The 26,129-nt window shown below is 44.5% G+C and overlaps 1 protein-coding gene across 4 annotated transcripts in view; it reads left to right on the top strand.

The window, feature by feature from the left end:
• The window catches only part of CACNA1C (calcium voltage-gated channel subunit alpha1 C), a 317,461-nt gene that overhangs the window by 267,720 nt on the left and 23,612 nt on the right, over positions 1 to 26,129 (top strand). For 3 of the 4 annotated variants that reach the window (XM_073544126.1, XM_073544125.1, XM_073544123.1), the window contains exons 30-31: positions 12,986 to 13,069; positions 24,975 to 25,004. In XM_073544126.1, coding sequence (XP_073400227.1) covers positions 12,986 to 13,069; positions 24,975 to 25,004 — 114 coding nt within the window. Of the gene's footprint in view, positions 1 to 12,985; positions 13,070 to 13,523; positions 13,608 to 24,974; positions 25,005 to 26,129 lie in introns of all 4 variants that reach the window. The other variant, XM_073544124.1, reaches the window with a different exon arrangement.

Raw genomic sequence — 26,129 nt, 5'->3', positions numbered from 1 at the left:
TGCTCTGGTCGTGTCCTGGTCATGCTCTGGTCGTGCCCTGGTTGTGTCCTAGTGGTGCCCTGGTTGTGTTCTGGTCGTGCTCTGGTCGTGCCCTGGTTGTGTCCTAGTGGTGCCCTGGTTGTGTTCTGGTTGTGTCCTAGTGGTGCCCTGGTTGTGTCCTGGTTGTGTTCTGGTCGTGCCCTGATGGTGCCCTGGTTGTATTCTGGTCGTGCCCTGGTTGTGTCCTAGTGGTGTCCTGGTCGTGTTCTGGTCATGCCCTGGTCGTTCCCTGATGGTGCCCTGGTTGTGTTATGGTCGTGCTCTGGTTGTGCCCTGGTGGTGTTCTCATCGTGCCCTGGGGGGTGTTCTGGTCGTGCCCTGGTGGTGTTCTGGTGGTGTTCTGGTCGTGCCCTGGTCGTGTTCTGGTCGTGCCCTGGTTGTGTTCTGGTCGTGCCCTGATGGTGCCCTGGTTGTGTTCTGGTCGTGCCCTGATGGTGCCCTGGTTGTATTCTGGTCGTGCCCTGGTTGTGTCCTGGTCATGTTCTGGTCGTGGTTTGGTTGTATCCTGGTCGTGCCCTGATCGTGTCCCGTTGCTTAGTTGCTCAGCTGGAAAAACATCTATATTAGGATGTTCCTACTCACTGGCAGCAAGCAGAGATCTGAAAGGGCAGAATGTAAGAGTACATGGATCGCTGCTGCTAGTTACACATGATCTATGGCAGCTTCCCTGGTATCTGTGGCCACGGTGCCATCCTGTGGTAGACATTGGTCATTGCAGGCACTAATCCTCTTGCAGATATAGTGCAGAATCCGCACAGTGAGGGGGTGTCTGTAAGTATGATATGAACGCTCACGATATACAGTAAATCTGAGCACAGTTATACTCATGTCGCCCCCAACACTATAAATCTGCTGTCTGGCCCAGACGAGCATGCGATGATACAGCTGAGATGAGATAAGTGGAGACCACACATCCCGATAGATAAAAGTGTGAGAGTACAGACGTCAGCACCAGGACAAGAAAAGGCGGTGCGTATCTGCTGCGTTGTTACGTCATTGCTCAGTGACTGGTCACCATCTTGTACGTTGCCTCATCTTCCAGGATTGGTGTAGTGTTTTCTTGCCTTTTCATAGGTGTATGTGTGATTACAGCGCCAAGAAGGAAAAGCAGTGGAATGATGCAAACCACAGGATAATGACAAGTTACTAATCTGCAAATGAAGTAAAATAGAAACTAAATTTACGAACCATCTGGATTTCTTCTGTCTGGAGTCTGAACCTCGTGCAGAAATCCCGGCATCTCCAGCCTTGTGCAGAAATCCCGGCACCTCCAGCCTCGACCCAGTAATGGTCGTTTGAGGAAAGTCCTGCAGCCGAAATAATCAGGATCCTCTGCCGGCAGCTCCTGTGTGATCACGACCAATGACATCCCTGAAGTGCTTGTTGAAAACAAGTCCAGAGACGCAGACGCTGCAGCCATGGGAGCAGGTTTATGCCATGCAGGCTCCTCACAGTAGTGCAAGAAACTGCAGTCTGGGGTTGTCGTCTTGGGACGGCTCCTGGGACACTTTGGAGAAATGCTGCACTACTGGTTCCACAATCAAACCAATATGACACCGAGCTGTAAGTGTATCTGAAATGACTACAGGGGTCCGGCTATCATGCATTATGCCCCCCACACCATAATCCTGAAAGTCGGACCAGTGTGACAATCCCTCGTGATGCCTATGAAGAGAGCACAGCACAGGAATAGCTTGGTTGTTGGGGCTCAAGTCGGGTATCCAACCCATCAATCAAAATGACAATAATCTTGGTACTCAATGTGTGAAATATTCAGACATTTTTATTTTGTGCATCCAGACAGAAAGGTTAAACGTTTTCCGTCCAACATTGGACCTTCATCAGAATAATCTCGTTTACTGAAAGCGTTAATTGCTGTCCGCATCATTACAGAAATACATACTAACAAAAAACATGACAAAATATATGTTCCAAATCCGTCAATATACTTCAAAAGAGAAAGAGCCGGCTCGTAGAAGTACTATCCAAGGGTGCTTGGCTGAGTCAGTCGATGGACACGCCATACGCGCTGTGCTGGTCGTTAAGGAAGAGGGAGCCTATAAGTGCGTATGGTCAAGCATAAAAGGAACTACAAAGACCGATTATTCATGGTAATATTGTGCGTCCTTGTGCGTTAAAGGACACAGGTATAGCGATATATCTTCTATGTGTATCCTAGTGCTTCCAAGATGGCTAGGAATAGAAATCATACCAATACCTGAAACAGATAGATCCTTTCAATGATAGCCAAATAGGACAAAGTCGAGAGTCCACAAGCAGAATAGAGGCTATAAGCATAGAATGCGATAGGTGTGACACAATGTATATGGCAGTCATATAGCAGCATAGTACCAACTACGTGAGGTCATATATATAGAGAAGCGACTTAGTTGGAATACCTGGCTGGCCTGTGAGTGTGTGAAGCTGCTGGCGTCTGGGCAGCGTATATGGACAATGGAGTCCAGCAATAGAAAAGGCAGCTGTATAAGCAAATGGCTTATCAGATAGTGAACTGCAAGTGTGAGGCAGGGAATAGACTGAAGAGAGATAAATATACCTGTACACCTTAGGGCTACAGAAGAGGGACCTCCAGGGTCACTGAAATAGGGAGTGGAGACAGCGCTAGTAGCAGTGGGTGTACAACCTCTAACATTGAATCGCGCTGTAAAAATAAAGAGAAGTACATGAGGAGTTAATTGACAGGAGTCCGGCATATCGCCTCATCTCCTGCTCTATTTACCTGGTGAAGCCCCGGTCCGTAGTATGGCTGCCCCATGTGGAAGACGCTGTGAGGAGACAGTGCTTCCGGGTTTAGATGCCGACCCGGAGCGCGTCATAGCGGTCACATGTCCGGAGGGAAATGAGAAGTGCGCGCATGCGCAGTAGAATGGGGAAAGGAATGAATACCAGCTGTACCGCTGTGTAAGCTGCGCGGGATGTAAACAAGCAGCGCTGTGGAGTGGGGCTGGACACTAGGACCAGGGGAGGATCAGGGAGACAAAGAGAGCAAAGAGGCCACTGTGTACATCGCTGCCTCAATATATGTTAATTAGGAGTAGCTGATCTAATGAGTTGGTGTGTATGTGGAATCTACAACTTACTTAACTATATGCTAATTAGGGGTGGCTGATCAAATGCTTTGGTGTGTATGTGAGATCTACAACACCAATATGGCGCACAAAACAGACCCTCGGGTATACTGCGTGAGTCACCTGACATTGATAGGGGCTGTTAACAATGCTTATGATAATGACAGTGTATATGATGCTCGAAGGGTGCCTCATAATCTGTATGTTGGTGCCAAGAGTTATATTTGGTAACTACTGCCAACTGGACCATATACATTACCGTGTGTGGAGTCAGAGGTGCCCAGTGAAAGATATAGGGTAGAGGTTAACGATTCTGAAAAGAAAAATGAGATGATTAGGGTGGAAATCATGAATAAGAAATCAGGTCACACAGTAACATTACAAAAAAGCTGAAGCCTCATATTCCCTATTGAGTCCTTTTGGCTCTAGAGTCTGTAAAGTGAATATCCAAAAGGCCTCCCTCTTTTTGAGTATTTTAGACCTATTTTGGCCCCTCCTACTGATATCAATCTGTTCCAAAACCTGAAACCCTGAGCTGTGATATATTGTGATTCTTGTCATGAAAATGTAGTGGAAGGGGCAAATGAATTTTTTTGTAACATATAGTGGATTTGTGCTGTGATATTCTGTCTCTAATTGCCTGAGTGGTTTCGCCCACGTAAGCGAGTCCACAGGGGCATTCTCAAATTCTTTTCAAAATTTGAAAATGTGTAAAAAAGAATGACATGAGTGGTGATGTGGGGTTCAGCAAGGCCAAGACAGCACTTAGCGACAGCCAGCTCTGTTATGCGTGTCCAGAAGAGAGAGGCCTTGACGACATCCTGTTGACAAGCAAATGGATGGAAGCTAGTGAGACACGTAACCTCATACCAGCATTTTTCAATGAATGGCAGCCAAACAAAATTTCCCTGGGGTGTGGCAAACCCCACCTCACCAGCTGAGGGTTAACACACTCATAGGCCATCCAGGTATTCCAACTATGTCGCTTCTCTATATATATGACCTCACGTAGTTGGTACTATGCTGCTATATGACTGCCATATACATTGTGTCACACCTATCACATTCAATGCTTATAGCCTCTATTCTGCTTGTGGACTCTCGACTTTGTCCTATTTGGCTATCATTGAAAGGATCTATCTGTTTCAGGTATTGGTATGATTTCTATTCCTAGCCATCTTGGAAGCACTAGGATACACATATAAGATATACCGCTATACCTGTGTCGCACAATATTACCACGAATAATCGGTCTTTGTAGTTCCTTTTATGCTTGACCATACGCACTTATAGGCTCCCTCTTCCTTAATGACCAGCACAGCGCGTATGGCGTGTCCATCGCCTGACTCAGCCAAGCACCCTTGGATAGTACTTCTACGAGCCGGCTCTTTCTCTTTTGAAGTATATTGACGGATTTGGAACATATATTTTGTCATGTTTTTTGTTAGTATGTATTTCTGTGATGATGCGGAGGGCAATTAACGCTTTATTTTTTGTTCTCCTTTTGTATGTATATTTCAGTAAACGAGATTTTTCTGATGAAGGTCCAATGTTGGACCGAAAACGTGTAACCTTTCTGTCTGGATGCACGAAATAAAAGTGTCTGAATATTTCACACATTGAGTGCCAAGATTATTGTCACTCCCTCGTGATGGCTTCTTCTTGGCATTGCCCACATGGTCTCCAGACTGATCTCCAGCCTTCATTATGTCCAAAACAGAAGAGGGACTCATCGCCGAAGAGCAAATACCAGCATCCAGTGTCCATCTGGAGTTCATTTGGGCAATGTCATGAAGAGTTCTTCAGGAAGGAACGTTACACCGTTCCTAGCCCGGGATTATGGTGTGGAGGCATAATGAATAGTAGCCAGACCCCCTACTCTTCATTCACAGGGCAGTAACATCTCAGTATTACATTGATTAGGTGGTGGAACCATTGGTAAGGCCAAGGGACCCAGGAGCCATTTCTCAACACAACAACCCCAGGCTGCATGTTCTTGGTGCTACTGCGAGGAGCTTGCGTGGCCTAAACCTGCTCTTGTGGCGGCAGCATCTCTGGACTTGTCTCTATCAAGCACAGGGACGACATTGGTTGGTGATTACACAGGAGCTGCCAACTATGAATATTGATGATTTGCCCAAGTGCTTTGAGCATCAGACGACCATTAAAGGGGTTGTCTGGTCCAAATTGATAAGTCTGCAGTCACTCTTTCTGAGCCGGGATCGGAGGGAACGTATCCACTATGCACACTCCCAGCCAGAGCTCGTCCATCCATACACTTTTATGGAGTGAGGCCGTGCCCTCCAGTAGGCCACACCCACTGGACTGCTGCGTCACTAGGCAGTGCGTGACCTCACTCAATACAAGTGTATGGAGGGAGGACACACCCATAAGACGGCTTCTGGTCAGGAGTATGTATAACGCATACATACCCTCCTGGTCCCGGCTCAGAAACCGGCGAATCTCCGCAGCGCACAGTGCATGTGCTGGGTGGGAGGTTCATAAGTCTGCAGTCACACAGAGTGACTGCAGACATATCGTTTGGACCGACAACCCCTTTAATGACCTCAGTGATAGCGGTCCAGGCTGTACATGCTGGGATTTCTACATGAGGCTCAGGCTCCAGACTGGATACAGATGACCTGACGATCAGTGACGTCTCTGTCCAGTGATGTCTGGCACTTCTTGGTGCTTAATGTCAGTGTTCAGGAGTATACAGTATATTCCAAACATCGCCTCTCGTGCACTGGATATATGTTTGTTGGGTGAGAGTTCAGCACCTCGGAGAGCGGCAGCAGAACTAGGACACCGCTTTGGGCTGCAGATTGATAGGCTTGTGTGGCGCTTGTGTACATCTCTACCAGCCATCTATACTGTGTAACTAGCAGCTACAGTTGTGTGAAAGTGTTCACCCCTTTCCTGATTTCCTATTCTTTTGGATGTTTCTCACACTTAAATGTTTCCGATCACCAAACAAATGTAAATATTAGACAAAGATGACATAATTAATCACAAAATTATGTTTTTACCGAAGATCTTTATAATAAAGGGAGAAAGAAATCCAAACCTCCAGGGTCCCTGTGTGAGAAAGTGATTGCCCCCTAAACCTAATAACTGGTCGTTCCACCCTTAGCAGCAACAACTGCAATCAAACGTTTGTGATAACTGTCAGTGAGTCCTTTACAACGCTCTGGAGGAATTTTGGCCACTCATCTTTCCAGAACTGTTGTAATTCAGCCACATTGGAGGTTTCCGAGCATGAACTGCCTTTTTTAAGGTCACAGCATCTCAATCGGTTAAGGTCAGGACTTTGACTAGGCCACTCCAAAGTCTTCATTTTGTTTTTCTTAAGCCATTCAAAGGTGCACATGCCAGTGTGTTTTAGATCATTGTTCTGCTGCATAACCCAAGTGCTCTTCAGCTTGAGGTCACGAACAAATGGCCGGACATTCTCCTTCAGGATTTTTTGGTAGACAACAGAATTCATGGTACCATTTACCACAGCAAGTCTTCCAGGTCCTGAAGCAGCAAAACACTACTACCACCATATTTTACTGTTGGTATGATGTTCCTTTTCTGAAATGCTGTGTTACTTCTAGGCCAGATGTAATAGGACATACACTTTCAAAAAAGTTAAGCTTTTGTCTCATCAGTCCATAGATGGACTTGGGGATCATCAAGATGCTTTCTGGCAAAATTGAGACAAGCCTTTATGTTCTTATTGCTCAGCAGTGGTTTTTGTCTTGGAACCACTGTTCCATGTTTTGGCCATTTGTGGATAATGGCTCTCACTGCGGTTCGTTGGAGTCCCAAAGCGTTAGACATGGCTTCATAACCTTTTCCTGACTGATAGATCTCACTTTGTTTCTCATTTGTTCCAGAATTTCTTTGGATTGCGGTATGATGTCTACCTTTTGAGGATCTTTTTGTCTACTTTACTTTGTCAGGCAGGCCTTATTTAAGGGATTTCTTGATGGAGAACAGGTGTGGCAGTAATCAGGCCTGCCTGTATAGAGGGAATTTTACTTCAGCTTCCCAAAGATGTGATAAACCACTGTTAACCCCTTAATGCCATATGACGTACTATCCCGTCCATGTGCCCTGGGACTTAATTCCCAGGGACGGGATAGTACGTCATTGCGATCAGCAGCGCCCACATGGTGAGCGCCGCTGATCGCAGCCGGGTGTCAGCTGATTATCCTCAAACACTAACACTAGGCTTACCTGGCTGGGTACCCAACCTAAAGGGTGCTATAAGTGTGGCAACTGCAAATATTGCGCATCAATTACACAGGACACTATGTTCCGCAGCAGTGTCACAGGAAAAACTTTTCCTATACATGTTTATCAATTGTAGATCGGTTGGAGTTGTGTATAAGATTACCTGTAGATGCAGTTTAGAATATGTTGGTAAAACCAAGAGAGAGCTCAGAGTGAGAGTGGGAGAGCATCACAGGGACATCATAAACAAACGAGACACACCAGTGGCGAATCACATCAATCAGGCCCATAATGGGGATGTTAAGGCCGTCAGTTTCATAGGCATTGAAAAAGTCCCAAAAAATCGAAAGGGAGGAGACTGGGATAAGCGAATCCTTCAAAGAGAAACTTTCTGGATCTTCTCACTACGAACAGTACACCCTAAGGGACTTAATGAACTCCTCACCTATTCTTCCTTCTTGTAGGGAGGACTTTAATAGGGTCACCAGAGTATAGGGAGAGCCGCCGTTGAGTGGGGGCGCCACTAGCGCAGGAATTAGGGTGCCAACCTCCGCGTTAGGTAGGTGACATATAGAGAGGGCTTAATAGGGTAAGTTCTAGTGAGCACCCTTTTCTATTTTTCCCAAAAAGGTCCGTGGTGCCCAGTTTATACCATGCAACACCTATTAACCAATAGGACATTTTGACTACTACATTCTGGTAATTATTTTTTCCTCTGGAAAGTTTAATTATACGCTTTGCATTTTGATTATGTTGTAAAAATTTTGGATCTAGGAATGCACTGAAAATGTCCCTTATTTGGGTTTATCAGCAAAAGACAGAAAATAGTTTTGCTGATTTCTCAAAATTATACACGTCTCTAAGCCACTGATATGGGTTATATTTAAATGAGAACAGGTGTATGATTTTTCCAGCCTGAGCCCCACTCTATGGAACGAGACGCTGAATGCCCTAATTAGATATGCATAATAGCGTCTGGTTGCCATGGGCACGGGCGAGTCACATGAACGCGATGTGTTTACATCGCTGTTTAAACCGGATGTGACGCTGCCGATACTTAGACGAACCCAGGAAGTGGGGCACAGGATCTGGCCATGACGCGTCACCGGATGTGACGTCTTTGGCCCTTAGACACGCCCAGGAAGTGGGGCAGGAGAGGAGTCTAAGGGTCTAAGCAAGGTGAAAACCGGAAGTGCCAGTCCCGGCGTCCGGAAATAGGGATAGACCGCGGGACTTCTGAATGTATTTAAAAGGTAATGAGAGCGCGATATGGCGCGCAATGCCACCGGACTAAATGCCACTACTCCCCTGATGAATTTGTGGTAGATGAAACGCATTGGGAGATATACAGAGGGAATCGAGCTACCCAGCGATCCTTGATTTGCTGACATGTGGAGCCCCCTCGCTGTGAGCAGTATTCGGGTATCGCTATGAAAAACAACGATATCTGAGATAAGCACAATATCTATTTCATACACTAGAAAGGAGATATGTGATCAGTAATTTAAAGGAGATCCTATACACGTTCTTTCTGAGGGTGTTCGATATGTGTACAGTGGCTCACTTTTTGATTTTATGATGTCCTTTATGGACTATAATAGAGCCTAGGAAACAGCAATAACCATAAAAGGACAAGTTCTATGTGGAGCTATAGGCTATCTTTTGTTATATCTGGGTTTAGGGACTGAGGCCCTATACGCATGCCACACTTAGAGGCCGCTGTAATTTAGGTATAAAATGATATAACGATTGCCCTATTGTCCTATATGGGCTATTTCAGGCGGCATTGAACAATTTTTTACTCACTTTAGCACGAGCACTTTGTATGGCACTTTTTGTTGCGACATGGCGTCCGATCTGAATTCCAGCCAATTTTGCATTGAAAAAGTCAAACGGCGCTCCTTCCCTTCTGAGCTCAGCCATGCGCCGAAACAGTGGTTCCCCGCCACATATCAGGTATCAGCGTGCTCAGGACAAACTGCACAATAACTTTTGCAGTCCAATTTCTCCTGTTACCCTTGGTAAAATAAAAAAAATTGAACCTGAAGTATTTTTTTTGTGAAAAAAAGTTAAATGTTCATTTTTTTTTTAAATATTCAAAAAATTCCTGTGACACACCTAAAGGGTTAATAAACTTCTTGAATGTGGTTTTGAGCACCTTAAGGGGTGCAGTTTTTAGAATGGTGTCACTTTTGGGTATTTCCTATCATATAGACCCCTCAAAGTGGTTTCAAATGTGATGTGGTCCGTAAAACTAAAATGGTGTGCAAAAATGAGAAATCGCTGGTCAATTTTTAACCCTTATAACTTCCTAACAAAAAAAAATTTTGGTTCCAAAATTTTGCTGATGTAAAGTAAACATGTGGGAAATGTTACTTATCAAGTTTTTTGTGTGCCGTATCTCTGTGATTTAAGGGCATAAAAATTCAAAGTTGGAAAATTGCGAAATTTTGAAAATTTTCGCCAAATTTCCGTTCTTTTCACAAATAAACGCAAGTTATATGAATGAAATGTTACCACTAACATGAAGTACAATATGTCACGAGAAAACAATGTCAGAATCACCGGGATCCATGGAAGCGTTTCAGAGTTATTACCTCATAAAGGGACAGTGGTCAGAATTGTAAAAATTGGCCCGGTCATGAACGTGCAAACCACCCTTGGGGCTTAAGGGGTTAATTTATGTTTTAAATGAGGGCAATCTCTTTTTCACACAGGGCACTGTAGGTTTGGATTTCTTTTTCTCTTAATAATAAAACCCTTCATTTATAAACTGCATTTTGTGATTACCTATGGATAGTGCTTCCACGGACAGACTTTACTTTCGCCAATTTACTTAGCTGGTTACAGTGGACCCTGACATACACCTTTAATCACTGTACATGGGTCTGGCTTTACTAAAGGGGCCCCTGGGTTTCATTCATGGAGTGGCTGCAGGCCGGTGGAGCGAGTTGGCAAAGGACAGTTATCAGGCTGGGTAAAAATCAGAGAGGTCAGGTACAGGACAAAGTCAGAAGTAAGGGATGAGGTCAGAAGATAGCGGAGATCAGGCAAATGAAAGGCTATGACGGTGTAGAGTCAGCAGAGTATCGCCAGAGACCCGGGAAGGGTCAAAAAATGCTTATGTCTGACACCTCCTGGAGTTTAAATAAGGTGTGACCCGGCCCAAAGCTCACAGCAGGGAGCTAGTAGACCTGCTAATAAGCTGCTTTGCAAAAATACAGGTTCCCTAAGGCTGTGTGCACACGCTGCGGATTAGGTGCGGATTCATCCGCGCGGATTTTGTAAAATCCGCAGATGAAACCGCAGGTTAAAAGACCTGCGGTTTTACCTGCGGATTGCTCTGCGGTTTTGCCCTGCCGTTTATCATCTTTTCAAATGGAGGAGATGGCAAACCGCAGGAGAATCCGCAGAAAGAATTGACATGTCAATTCTTTCTGCGGATTGAAAACTGCAGATAATCCGCGCGGAAAATTCCGCACCGTCTGCATTGCGGTTTTTGATTCCCATAGGGAATCATTGTACTGTACACCGCAGCAGAAACTGCTGCGGGTCCGCAGCGGCCAAAACCGCTGCGAAACCGCAGCAAAATCCGCAGCGTGTGCACACAGCCTAACTGGGTGGCACCATAAGTCCCAGCCTCATCAATACACTTGGATGAGCCACTCAGCGCCACCCACAGTATAAGTGTGGCACCGCTGGCTCAGACAAGGATGTAACACTTGAAGTCTGTGTGCTGAACCCATGTCCATCTCTGTATATATTGTGTACATCACATATATCTCTGTATATATGGTGTACAATCATCATCATCTCAGGACACCCCAAAATCCGTAGGACTGAGCGCTGTCCATGTCTAGTGCTGTGTGTGCATGGTGTGATATCAGACATTTCAGGAAAAGTAGACCCTAAATTCTCCAAAGTAACAAACAGAGCAGGTACTCACCTTTCTGGGTCCAGCGCCAGTTCCCTTAAGCTGCTTGGGTCTCGTGTGATTGGTTAAAATGGTGATGAGCGCTGTCAAAGTCACTGCTGCAGCCAAAACAGGAGAGGTAAGCAGCGGTGGGGAACCTGCTCTGGACCCGGGAGAGTGAATACCTGCTCTGTTATTTTACAGCTTTTGGGGTCCAATTTACAAAAAAATGGAAAACCCCTTTAGCCATTCTTCTTCTGCAGCTTGCATGTATTACCACACACTACAGGCTGCTTGATACTGTTCAGACGGTGCTGACAGCAGATTCCCGTCATGTCAGACTTCAGCCATGTCGTCTCTCCTCCAAGATGAAATCTAATCATGTTTCATGTACGATGATCGTTCGGGAGAGACACAAGCTGCAGGAAAATGAATCACACAGGCAGTTACTCTGCACCAAAGCCAGAAGTGAACAGATCAGGCAGAAGTTATTATCCTTAATTTATATTTTATTTTAATCTACTTCTGTCTTTGGTTTTCAAAACTCCATTAAAAACCGCATTGGCGATTTTCATAATTTGATGAGTTGAAGGCGCCATTAAGGGGAAGCCGAGCTGCAATGATTGTTCTGCCCCAGCGGATTATTCCCAGGTCTCTGTGCACTGAGATCTCAGGATCCACGGCCGCCCCATCTATATGTGTGATCCCCTGTATTGTCGCTGGGCATATAGAGGAGGGGTATTTCCATGCATTTCCCTGTTTATGTTCATCATGCGCTATAATCTTATTGGATTTTGTAATTTTAGCTATTCATGAATCACAGCGGGTCTCTACCCTCACAAACTAATCCCGAAAATGTAGCGTCCCCCTATGAGCCCTATAATCCAAAGCCAGGTGTGGTGTGCCCTATGGCTTCTTATACACAGAGGGCTGGAGAGCAGATCATGAAGCTGGGTCTAATGCCTACGACAGGGGGGCTTAGACGGGGTCATATTATGCAGGTTGGCCCCCAAAGTGGTGAGCGCAGGGGCTGTGGAGATAACCTGGGGCTGACAGTGGAAGGCGCCTGTGCAGGAACACAATATCGGCCCCTAATCTCCAATCACTGAGTAATGCAATGTAATAGACAGTCGGAAGCTACTTAAAGGGTGGTCGTCGGCCCCCTCACCTACCGGTCTCCTCTATAGAAGCTCATATTTTATCCGCCCCTAGAGATAATGTAGATTTCATACAACTGTATATATTGAAACCTTGAACATTGTGGACCTACGAGGCTGAGACCAGACCTCAACCATGTGTGCTGGGCAATCACTACAGGTCTTCACTCCCATTGACCCACCACATGTGCTTGTGATTAAGACCCACAACTCCTATCCTCCAACACGCACACTACAACCTCCAGCATCCTATACACGACTCCCCTCCCGCTAATCATATCATTTCTCCTGTACACCTAACACTGTGAATCTAGGACTGGGTGCCTCGCTTGGTGCTGGGGTCCCCTGCTGGTACACATGAGGGGGCCCCACTATTGTGCTTGGATGTCCTGCTTTAAATGGGGGGTGGAGGGATGGTCACTGACCCTGTCCCTGCCAGGAGGGTCTGCGCTGCTGTAGTGGGCACGCTCTGCTGGCATCGAGGGGGAATGTGCTGCTGTATTTGAGTCTGTCTAACCATCCTTTTTAATTCCCTACCTTGCCTTGCCTCCCGACCCCCTATGTAGGGTTATTTTAGTGACCCTTGGAATGTCTTTGATTTTCTGATCGTCATTGGCAGCGTAGTAGACGTCATTCTCAGCGAGACCAATGTAAGTATATCGGGGCAGGTGTCTGTCCTCACACCCTCCGCACCCCCTTCTCTCTCTCCTCCATGCTGATGTGGGCGCTTCTCTACCCGAATAGTTTCACCAGCGGTTTACTTTGATTTCATTTTTATTTTTCTCAGTCCCCCCCTCCCAGGGAGAAGGGAGAGAGGGAAGGGAAAATCTCCAGGACTCCCCACTTGCTGGGGGCCGAGTGGGGTTTTTCTCTCCCTCGTCTCTTCCCGATATGCAGGGTTACCCCCCGGCGGCCGAACACGAGAGGAGTCCGGACGTGCCAGTGTAATGCCTCTTAACTTTTCCTTCTTTTTTTACTCTTTTCTTTTCATTCTCTCCCTTGTTTACACTTTTTCTTTTTCCTTTTCTTTGATTTTGTCTCTCTCTCTCTCTCTCTTTTTCTCTCTTCTCCGTCCTCCCTCCTCTTCTCCTGGGCTGTCATCAGCATTATTTCTGTGATGCATGGAATACATTTGATGCACTCATAGTAGTGGGTAGCATTGTTGATATTGCAATCACCGAACTAAACGTAAGTAATTTGCCTCTGTCCGTGACTGTGGCTGCATCACCCCCCACCCCTGTTTGTCTATCCTCTTCCGTTATTTCTTTTTAGTCTATTTTTACTTTTGTTTTAGTTATTTTTTTCTTATTTTTACATTTATTTTCTCCTTGGGTTACATAGGAACTTGACCGTTGCATAAACTCCTTCTGGCATGTGATGTGCTGTATAGGAGGACGGGGCTGGTATGAGGGTCAGATCAGCTGCCAATCACAGACGGACGGCGTGAACATCCATATAAATACTGACTTCCAGCTGCCATCCTGACACATAGCAATAAATGCAAGTTCCCGTTAACTAGTGAATCCCAGCATTGTGTATTCTGCCACGCAGACCCGGGTATCACACACATGGGTCGCCCGGTGACCTCCGCCTGTGACTGCCCCCTCCTGGGCTCGCCCCTTCCTCCTATACAGCCTGGACCTGCTATGTCTCTGTGACTTGGCATGAGATAACAGTTTCTTTTTACAGAGGAAATCCTGTCTAAATTTTTCATTTTTTACTTTAATTTTCCTGTGTCGCCCCCACATTTCCCCCATAGGGTTATTGGACAATACCGACTCTCACTAGAATTCAGACTCATCACTTTGCAACACCCAAAAAAAGCAGATTTACTTTAAGAATTAGGGCACCTGCAACTGGCAAAGTCAGACTGCAGTTTATTGCCTTATTTGTGCAGAGATTTTGTAGCACTACATGAAAACTAAAATACAGTCTTCAATTACACCCTAAATCCACCTGTATGTTACATAGCGCAGGATATGGGGGAACTGCAGCAATAGCAGTGCAAAATGGGATTAATAGATCAGAATGGGAAGACTATCTCCCAGGATCCCATTCTGTCCCTCTGACCAAGAGCTCCCTGTATAAGCATGTAAGATCCTGTCTGCAGCCACCACTAGGGGGAGCTGCCTGTGTACACAGATACATGACAGGATTCTGTCTGCAGCCACCACTAGGGGGAGCTCCCTGTATATAGAAATACAGTTGTGCCCAAAAGTTTACATACCTCGGCAGAATTTTTGCTTTCTTGGCCTTTTTCCAGAGAATATGAATGATAACACCAAAACTTTTTCTCCACTCATGGTTAGTGGTTGGGTGAAGCCATTTATTGTCAAACTACTGTGTTTTCTCTTTTTAAATAATAATAACAACCCAAAACATCCAAATGACCCTGATCAAAAGTTTACATACCCTGGTGATTTTGGCCTGGGTTTGAATGGCTACTAAAGGTAACATCCTCACCTGTGACCTGTGACAACTGCCAGGAAAATTGTTCGGGATGCAAAGAAAAACCCACAAATAACACCAGCTGAAATACTGGACTCTCTGAAAACTAGCGGTGTGGCTGTTTCAAGATGCACAATAAGGAGGCACTTGAAGAAAAATGGGCGGCATGGTCGAGTCGCCAGAAGAAAGCCATTACTGTGCAAATGCCACAAAGTATCTCACCTACAAGACGCAAAACAGCACAGAGACAAGCCTCAGAACTTCTGGAACAAGGAAATTTTTTAGTGATGAAACCAAAATTGAACTTTGTGGCCACAACCATAAATGTTACATTTGGAGAGAGGTCAGCAAGGACTTTGATGAAAGGATCACAATTCCTACTGTAAAGCATGGAGGTGGATCGCTGATGTTTTGGGGATGTGTGAACTACAAAGACACAAGAAACTTGGTCAAAGTTGAAGGAAAGATGAATGCAACACGTTATCATCAAATACTGGAGGCAAATTTGCAATCATCTGCCCGGAAGCTGCGCATGGGACGCACTTGGATGTTCCAACATGACTGGTCCAAAGCACAAGGCCAAGTCGACCTGTCATTGGCTACAGCAGAACAAATTGAAGATTCTGGAGTGGCCATCTCACTCTCCTGACCTCAATATCATTGAGCCACTCTGGGGAGATCTCAAGCGTGCAGTGCATGCTAGACAGCCCAGGAATTTACAGGAACTGGAGGCTTTTTGCCAAGAAGAGTGGGCAGCTTTAGCATCTGAGAAAATAAAGAACCTCATCCACAACTACCACCAAAGACTTCAAGCTGTTATTGATGTTAGAGGGGTCAATACACTGTATTAAGAAATGGGGTATGTGAACTTTTGATCAGGGTCATTTGGATGTTTTGGGTTGTCATTATGAATTAAAAAGAGAAAACACAGTAGTTTGACAATAAATGGCTTCACCCAACCACTAACCATGAGTGGAGAAAAAGGTTTGGTGTTATCATTCATATTCTCTGAAAAAAAAAGCCAAAAAAGCGAAATTTCTGCTGGCATACGTAAACTTTTGAGCACAACAGTACATGATAACATTCTGTTTGCAGCCACCACTAGGGGGAGCTCCCTGTATACAGAGATACATGATAACCTTCTGTTTGCAGCCACCACTAGGGGGAGCACACTGTATACAGAGATACATGATAAGATCCTGTCTGCAGCCACCACTAGGGGGAGCTCCCTATATACAGACATACATGATAAGATCCTATCTGCAGTCACCACTAGGGGGAGCTCCCTGTATACAGAGATACATGATAAGATCCTGTCTGCAGCCACCACTAGGGGGAGCTCCCTGTATGCAGAGATACATGATAGGATCCTGTCTGCAGTCACCACTAGGGGGTGCTCCCTGTATACAGAGATACATGATAAGATCCTGTCTGCAGTCACCACTAGGGGGAGCTCCATGTATACAGAAATACATGATAAGATCCTGTCTGCAGCCACCACTAGGGGGAGCTCCCTGTATACAGAGATACATGATAAGATCCTGTCTGCAGTCACCACTAGGGGGTGCTCCCTGTATACAGATACATGATAAGATCCTGTCTGCAGTCACCACTAGGGGGAGCTCCATGTATACAGAAATACATGATAAGATCCTGTCTTCAGTCACCACTAGGGGCAGCTCCTTATATATATTTCTCATTACTCAGTTGAATGTACAGGCTGTATGCAGTGAGCGCCCTCTAGTGGTGACTGCAGGTAGCCTGAACATTATAATTTATGACATATGGAGCTCTTGATCCTAATAAAATGGAAAGAAATATGTTTTTCTAAGGGTGAACAATAAGGTTAATAATGGGAAAGCATTTAGAAAAGGGCAGCTATTAGATGTAGGAAATTCCACTTGCTCTAGAATATATATATATACCTTCAGAGTCACAGATATTACCTCCTGTCCTGTCAGTGATTGGGTCAGAACCGTGCAGTGTTTTCTTTCTCCACCCCTGAGCACCCTGTAGTGCTGGCTGTCATTCCCTGACCTGAGCAGCAGGGGGAGCTGACACCAATCTGCTGTGTACCCCCCTGACACGTCCCTTTTCTCCCTTCCCCGTCTCTTGTGTTCTCCTGTCATTCTTACACGGGTGACGCCGGTGGAGGCATTTATAGAGCGCTGTCTTGGCTCATGTACTTTTATTCGGCTCCTTGATCGTGTTGACCGCAGCCCTCAGCAGCGTTGTCCCCAGGAATATAAAGGGGTCTTACTGTTTTATGCAGATAAAGCCTAATGGTACAATGCGCTGTTCTGCAGCTTTCTAATCAATTCTGTTCAATTACTCAGATTTCAGGATCTCTGCTTGCTGTCAGGTAATCAGAACGAAGATGCTGAACGAGCTGATGCTGTCACCTTTCCATCCAGTCCAAGCAATTCTTTGTGTGACACATTGTAGCAAACACTGAGCTCACAGAGCATTGTCTAGACAAGATACAACTGTACCAAATCCTCAGTTTTGAGGAATACAATGGATTTTTAGAAGGCAAACAGCGAATGTTTTTATTCATTGACAGCAAACAGGCTCTAAGAATGGTAAGGGACAGTAGGAAAACAAATGCTGTCATTCCTGGGGTAGTCCAGTCACTAGGCTCTGCCATCACTTTGCGATATGTGGGCTCTGGACTCACTGACCCTGAGATGAAGGTTACCCCATCACTTGTATGAGGCCGCGCTGCAGGTCCCTGCGCTGTTGGGTGGCCGGAGACCCCTTTACATGTTTTCCATGCGATATAAGCTGAACGTGGACACAGAATTACATGTCGGCCATTACTGCGGACGTGTCGATTCTGTGAGCCCAATAGCAGCTCTAGAGGTCACATCTCCCCCTACATCTGACTCGTTGGGCTCTGAGCAACTCTACAGATATCTATGGGTAGGGCAGGATAACAGCCATGTTACAGAAAAGGGGGTATCACTGCTGTAAAACTCAAGTGTCACCCCCTTAAGTAAACTTAAAATACTGTAACTGGATCGTTAAAGGGGTTCTGTGGTCACACTATATGGACGCTTGTCCTGAAGGCCTGGAGACCCCGTCCCACCTGTCAGCAGTCACTACACATTGAGCAGCTCCCGGCAGCTAATCAATGGTGGTGACGGGTGTCGGAACCCACACTGACGCTGTTAGAGGGCATCTGTCAGTAGGACTAACCCTCCTATATGGGCATGTAGGTCATAGGAAGCTGAATACAATGATACCTCGTTATCTGTGATCCAATGTTTTATTCCTGAAAATTTCACATTTTTCTTAATAGGTAAATGAGCTGTTCAGATCTATGGGACGGACATACAGTACAGACCAAAAGTTTGGACACACCTTCTCATTCAGAGTTTTCTTTATTTTCATGACTCTGAAAATTGTAGATTCACTCTGAAGGCATCAAAACTATGAATTACCACATGTGGGATTATATAATTAACAAAAAAGTGTGAAACAACTGAAAACATGTCTTATATTCTAGGTTCTTCAAAGTAGCCACCTTTTGCTTGAGCTTTGCACACTCTTGGCATTTTCTTGATGAGCTTCAAGAGGTAGTCACCGGAAATGGTCTTCCAAACAGTCTTGAAGGAGTTCCCAGAGATGCTTAGCACTTGTCGGCCCTTTTGCCTTCACTCTGCGGTCCAGCTCACCCCAAACCATCTCGATTGGGTTCAGGTCTGGTGACTGTGGAGGCCAGGTCATCTGGCGTAGCACCCATCACTCTCCTTCTTGGTCAGATAGCCCTTACACAGCCTGGAGGTTTTGTTTGGGGTCATTGTCGTGTTGAAAAATAAATGATGGTCCAACTAAAGGCAAACCGGATGGAATAGCATGCCGCTGCAATATGCTGTGGTAGCCATGCTAGTTCAGTATGCCTTCAATTTTGAGTAAATCCCCAACAGTGAGCACCCCCACACCATCACCCCTCCTCCTCTATGCTTCACGGTGGGAACCTGGCATGTAGAGTCCATCCGTTCACCTTTTCTGCGTCGCACAAAGACACGGTGGTTGGAACCAAAGATCTCACATGTGGACTCATCAGACCAAAGCACAGATTTCCACTGGTCTAATGTCCATTCCTTGTGTTCTTTAGCCCAACAAGTCTCTCCTGCTTGTTGCCTGTCCTTAGCAGTGGTTTCCTAGCAGCTATTTTACCATGAAGGCCTGCTGCACAAAGTCTCCTCTTAACAGTTGTTGTAGAGATGTGTCTGCTGCTAGAACTCTGTGTGGCATTGACCTGGTCTCTAATCTCAGCTGCCATTAACCTGCGATTTCTGAGGCTGGTGACTCGAATGAACTTATCCTCCGCAGCAGAGGTGACTCTTGGTCTTCCTTTCCTGGGCCGGTCCTCATGTGAGCCAGTTTCTTTGTAGCGCTTGATGGTTTTTGTCACTGCACTTGGGGACACTTTCAAAGTTTTCCCAATTTTTCGGACTGACTGACCTTCATTTCTTAAAGTAATGATGGCCACTCGCTTTTCTTTACTCAGCTGCTTTTTTTCTTGCCATAATACAAATTCTAACAGTCTATTCAGTAGGACTATCAGCTGTGTATCCACCAGACTTCTGCACAACACAACTGATGGTCCCAACCCCATTTATAAGGCAAGAAATCCCACTTATTAAACCTGACAGGGCACACCTGTGAAGTGAAAACCATTTCCGGTGACTACCTCTTGAAGCTCATCAAGAGAATGCCAAGAGTGTGCAAAGCAGTAATCAAAGCAAAAGGTGGCTACTTTGAAGAACCTAGAATATAACACATATTTTCAGTAGTTTCACACTTTTTTGTTAATTATATAATCCCACATGTGTTAATTCATAGTTTTGATGCCTTCAGAGTGAATCTACAATTTTCATAGTCATGAAAATAAAGAAAACTCTTTGAATGAGAAGGTGTGTCCAAACTTTTGGTCTGTACTGTAGATGTTACTGAGAATCTTCCCACAGAGCATATGTGGGCGCTACCAGTGTGAGACATGTAGATCAGCAAAGCAGACTGTCAGTCATTACATGTCTCACATTGGTAATGGAGTGTTATTTCATACAAAATAAGCTTTGGAGGCGAAGTCTCAGGGAGATCTATGTCCCGCCCATAGATCTTAACCGCACATTTGCATATTAAGAAGAATGTGTAGTTCTCGGGAATAAAATATTGGATCTCAAATATCAAGATATCATTTTATTCAGCGTCCTTTGATCTGCGTGCCCATATAGATGACTCAGGAGGGTTAATCCTACTGACAGATGCCCTTTAATGACCTATCCTGAGGATCTTTTGACCAAAGAACGCCTTTACCCATAATGTTGTCGTCTGACAGCCAAAAACATGTCCTCTTGTGCTCCTTTATTTTATGTAAAGATTTTCCTCTCCAAGGACATTAACCAATACTAGATCGGAGGATCTTCACCCAGAAATCACTAGGAAATATGTAGAATACAAAATTCTTGAAGGATATGGGTTCTTTGAGGAATCACTTTTTTCTTAAATACATGTGTTTTTTTGTTAAAAAAAAAAAAAAAATGAATAATATTTTTTCTGTAGGGATACATTGACACATTTGTATTCTACATCCTCTGTGTATCACTGTACATAGCAAACTGCAGGATGAGCCACCAGTGATCTACCAGCGAGCTCGATCTTCTAAACCATCATCTAAGTAGATTTTAATTTGGTTCACTTTTCTCAGAAATTAGCTTAGAAAAGTTCAGGTATATTTTTCAGTCTATGTATTGATATGTAGAGGATGGAGGAGGCTACAATAATTAATGAATCCTAATCGCAGAAATGGTTTCACTGGTCAACAAAAAACTTTTTCTCTTTCACAAAAACAAAATTTACTGGATTTAAATATATTTTTCGTGCTGAATTCAAGTATGCTTTTGGATTTTTCCCATCGGGCAGGGTTTTTTTGTGACACGCATTTCAAGTTTTATGGAAATATTTAAAAAAAAATAATACTTATGTAGTCAACATAATATGAAATACAGCTTACCGAAAAAATGTTTCATGATGATTCACGGGACTATTTTGCTTCGGGGATGTCCAGCAATAGTCAGCTGGTATACCGGGGATCCTTGGGACCTCCATTCCATCGTAGAAATCTGCTGATGAAAATGCTCCCTATGCTGGTTACTGACAGCACCAAGGTTTTCTGGGGAGAAGTCCAGATGGGAGTCCAAGAAATGAAGTTTCAAGGACGTGTTGCATGCAGTGCGGCTTGGTCTGACTTCACAAGATCACTCACCGTAGTTTTCTGCTTTATGATTTCCGAGAAAAGAAGAGGAGACATTTTTGAAGGATGGCCGGGCTGCTTTTTGCAATGGATATATCAGTTCCTGAAACTGTTCATCGTTCACCACTGATTGTATTTGTGGCCCTATAATAAAGCGTTCCGTCACTAATTTTGGAAAATTTACATTTCAAATGTGTAAATGCAGCAAAATTTTCATCAAGTGCTTTTACGAATTGTTTCATCCATCCTAGTTGAATTTGACACATTTTTTTTGCCCAGGAACAAGAGGTCCACATTTAGGCCATGGTTTTCGAACCTAGTGAGACTTCCGATCCCTGCTATCCAGTGTCAGACTGAAGAACATTGGGCCCAGCAGAGGATTCACCAGTTCTTTTGTTTATGAATATTCGCCACTCATCTGCCAGTGTTGATGTCTATGGGCCTCCATAAGAGAAGAAACCTTATCACAAATAACCTTATTCTTCAGAGAAATGGTTTCAGAAATCACTGTCGGCCACGATCCCTGCATATTCTCGAGCCTTCTTGGAGTAGATATATGGTGCCTGGTGTCTTTCGAGATCACCGACTTTACACCTGAAATAAGGCTCATAGCGCTTTTTTTTTTATTTATTTTTTTTTTACAAGTGGTGGAAAATTTTGTCTCTTAAACGTCAGTTCACCACACACAGGAATTGTAAAAAGTGCTCAAATTAAAATTACAAAGTGTAAAAAAAAAAACAACTTGCGCCTGATGGAAAAAATTCTATCAACATATTTTGTCTTCAGGAGGTGAAATCCTACTAGAATCGCCTTGTGGAACAAATCAGGTTGACCAATTTTTAGCCAAAAATACATGTATTTAAGTAAAAAAAAAAAAAAGGAACCAAACAGAGGTTGCTTTGGCCATTTCTTCTTTACTTTTCTGCAAAATATAAAGTCGTAAATGATGCCATTGTGGGTCATATAGAGGTTGTTACCTGGTCTACTAGGATCGAAAAATATGGCCTTGTGTATGTACACTGCCGTAGACTCACTGATTGGAGACTGCGTGGCTCCACATCAGAGGCCCCATATGGCGGCATATGAAGAGTCAACTGAGAAATCTTATCAGTTCTGCAGCCACATGTGGTGCCGCCAGATGGACGTCGTGCACTTCAGCCTGCACGACAATTTGAATTGCAGCAAAGTTAAGTGACAACCCTACAAGACCTGCGATGGCGCTCATTGCTACTGTCCCAGCACAGATCGCTGCAGATTTCAGATGAAAATGCTTCATTCATTATAGGGAAATCTGTCAGCAGGATTTTGCTATGTAATCTGAAGACAGCAGGAGATAGAGGCTAAAACACAGAATTCAGGGACTTGTCACTTGTGCTGTTTACTAACTGCGAAAGATTTATCACCAAGAGATTATCATTGCCAGACTAATCCGGCAACTAAGCACCTCACTGTCTACGGACTTTGTACCTGGAGAAACACAGCTACACAAGAAGGAAATATCAATAATGTATGAGCCTAAGGATGTGCCCGCATATATAAACCTAAACAACAACAGCCAAAAGTTAGAATTGTAAAATATTTGTCACTTTATTAAACAATTTAAAGACACAAACCAGACATGATAAAAAAAAAAGGGAAAAGGAAAAAATAGGCGTGGGAAAGATGAGAAAATATATATATATACATCTATTATATAAAGCGCAAGTGTGTGTATGCATGTGTGTATGTATGTGTGTGTGTATGTGTGTATGTGTGTCCGGGATTGGCATCCGCACCGTCGCAGCTACAGCCACAAAATTTGGCACAGTCACACGTCTGGACCCCGAGAGCATCCTAGGCTATGTTGTGAGGCGAAATTTTAACCCCGCGCGTTCCAATTCACCAAACAATTTTGCCCCTATCTACATAATGGGGAAAAAGTGTGTATCAAGCCCCGCCCCTCATGATGTCATAATGGTTGCCATGGCAACGCTGATGTCATCATAGGTTGCAAGCCCCGCCGCTCATTATGATGTCATAATGGTTGACTATGGGATGGAGGATGTGTGATGGGTATATGGGCACTGGACTATGGGATGGAGGATATGTATGATGGGTATATGGGCACTGGACTATGGGATGGAGGATATGTATGATGGGTATATGGGCATGGGACTATGGGATGGAGGATGTGTATGATGGGTATATGGGCACTGGACTATGGGATGGAGGATGTGTGATGGGTATATGGGCACTGGACTATGGGATGGAGGATGTGTGATGGGTATATGGGCACTGGACTATGGGATGGAGGATGTGTGATGGGTATATGGGCACTGGACTATGGGATGGAGGATGTGTGATGGGTATATGGGCACTGGACTATGGGATGGAGGATATGTATGATGGGTATATGGGCACGGGACTATGGGATGGAGGATGTGTATGATGGGTATATGGGCACTGGACTATGGGATGGAGGATATGTATGATGGGTATATGGGCACGGGACTATGGGATGGCAGATATGTATGATGGGTATATGGGCACGGGACTATGGGATGGAGGATATGTATGATGGGTATATGGGCACAGGACTATGGGATGGCAGATATGTATGATGGGTATATGGGCATGGGACTATGAGATGAAGGATGTGTGATGGGTATATGGGCACTCGACTATGGGATGGAGGATATGTGTGATGGGTATATGGGCACAGGACTATGGGATGGCAGATATGTATGATGGGTATATGGGCACGGGACTATGGGATGGAGGATGTGTGATGGGTATATGGGCACTCGACTATGGGATGAAGGATATGTGTGATGGGTATATGGGGACGGGACTATGGGATGGAGGATAATTATAATTTGCTATAACTAACCACAGTTAGTTACTATGCCCGGGCAGCACCGGGCTCTTCAGCTAGTGTATGTATGTGTGTGTATATATATATATATATATATATATATATATATATATAGTATATGTAGGGAGGGGGAGGAGTGTGCACTTAGTACAAAGTAATAAGAATAACAATACAATTAATCAGTACCTAGTAATAGCCACCAGCAAAATATACATAATGACTAATAGATAAATGACAGTAAAGGGCTTGTGCTGGATTTGTAAATAAATACAAAATACCGTAATACCAAATAATTTGTATCATGTCTGTTTTGTGTTTTTTTAAATTGTTTAATAAAGTGACAAATATTTTACAATTTTATTTTGTGCCTAATATTTGGATCTAGTTGCTTAGTTTTATATTTGTACATGGAGAGCCTGGTGTCGGTGGGGCAGCTGTGATGTGGGTAGGGCAGCTGTGATGTGGGCGGGGCTAGCTTCCTCAGCTATGCTTAATTCTAAATCTAAAAACTCTCTGATTATGTCAGAACGGCTGCGCCCAGTAAAGTAAGTGATACATCATTGAATTTAGCTTCTCTTTGCCTACATCATGCTGCTCTCAGATGAGGTAGTAAAAATCTGCTGACAGATTCCCTTTAATGGGAGTGTCCAGGATTAAAAAAAACATTGAACCTTTACGCGCAGCATAATTGGAAGGAAGGCTCAAAAAAAAGAGATTTAAAGTTTTTGCAGTAGGTCTTCGACCTTCAGTATCTCACCCCTAGTATCCCAATAAATGACCAGGATGGTGGGGGGTGTAGTTTGGCGCAGCAGCAAAAGACTTCTACCAGAGTACCACCAGGGTTGACGATTTCACAATTTAGCTATATTTTGTATTCCACTTGCTTATCCTTCACATTTTCCTACCCTCCATGCTGATCATATTGCTGTACTGTGCCCCCCTGTGGATATAGCCGGTATTACATCTTATCTCTGTCTGCCTTTCTTTAAAGACAGGTGAACATGCCCAATGCCACAATATGGTAAGACCAAACAACCCTTCAGAGCACTGTCACCCCTTCTTTCTTCTGACACCCCTGACACAGCTGTGTGCCCCTGACTGTGGGGCTCTTCTCTCCACACCTTGTCTAGTCTTCTCTGCATGCCCTGTGGCCGCCATGTTGTATTTGTGTCTCCTGAGCTGTGAACTTTGTGGTTTATCTGTGTAATACTCTGTTCTTCTAAGCTTGTCTTACCGCTTGCCACCGGGCCAGTCCAGGGGGGAGACCCCAAGAGGTGGTCCGACTTTCCGGCAGATTAATCTGAAGAGGACAGAACAGGAGGAATTCTTGTTGAAAACTTTAAATGTTCAGGGCCGTGATCGATGCTCCGGAAAACGGCAAATATTAATGCTGCCCGGGTAGATTGCTACAATCTCATGACCGGTATCATGGCATCCATCAAGAGGATTGTCTGGCGCCTCTTACACTGACATAACGTCCATCGGCAGGTGATGGAGGCCATGACAGCAGCATCTCTCACCTACTGAAGCAAAAGCGAGAGGTGCTATATAACGCATGTCCCCACTTTATCTATATCACTCCAACGTTCAAAAGGTTTATTTTTCGGATACAGATCTCCAAATCCCCTGCAGAGACATGAATTCTTTATATCTTTTGATTTATATAAATCCTACTCTTTTTAGGCTTAATGATTAAGTGGGTGGAGCAATCAAGCAGAATGTTATCAATCACTGACAATAGCGCCCACAAGCAGCAGTTTAATACAAATTATACTGAATAGTCTCCATCAAAAATATACTGTAGTGCAGCGGCAGCACACTTTATGCAGTGAGGAGGCAATGACCCAGGAAAGTTCAAAGCAAAACGTCTGTTTAATGTTCAACTCAGCAAAACACAGCACACAATATCCTCTGGATCGCAACCGGGAAGCATATCCTCTGGATTACAGTCACTAAACACGCCGGTCCTCCTCTGACTGTTGCCATGGGTGACTGCACCGCTGTGTTAATGTGCTACTTACAGCTTTGCACAGTACACGATATCCTTCAGTTTACAGTCACTAAATATGCCAGTCCTCCTCTTGAGACCGGTTGCCATGAGCGACTGCACCACCGTGTAATGTTCTATTCACAGCTTTACACAGCA

The sequence above is a fragment of the Dendrobates tinctorius genome, unplaced genomic scaffold (assembly GCF_039654945.1).
Source record: "Dendrobates tinctorius isolate UK_male_01 unplaced genomic scaffold, ASM3965494v1 ptg000136l, whole genome shotgun sequence".
Classification (NCBI taxonomy): domain Eukaryota; kingdom Metazoa; phylum Chordata; class Amphibia; order Anura; family Dendrobatidae; genus Dendrobates; species Dendrobates tinctorius.
Note: the sequence above shows the minus strand (reverse complement) of the source record. Positions and strands in the feature narration are given on the sequence as shown.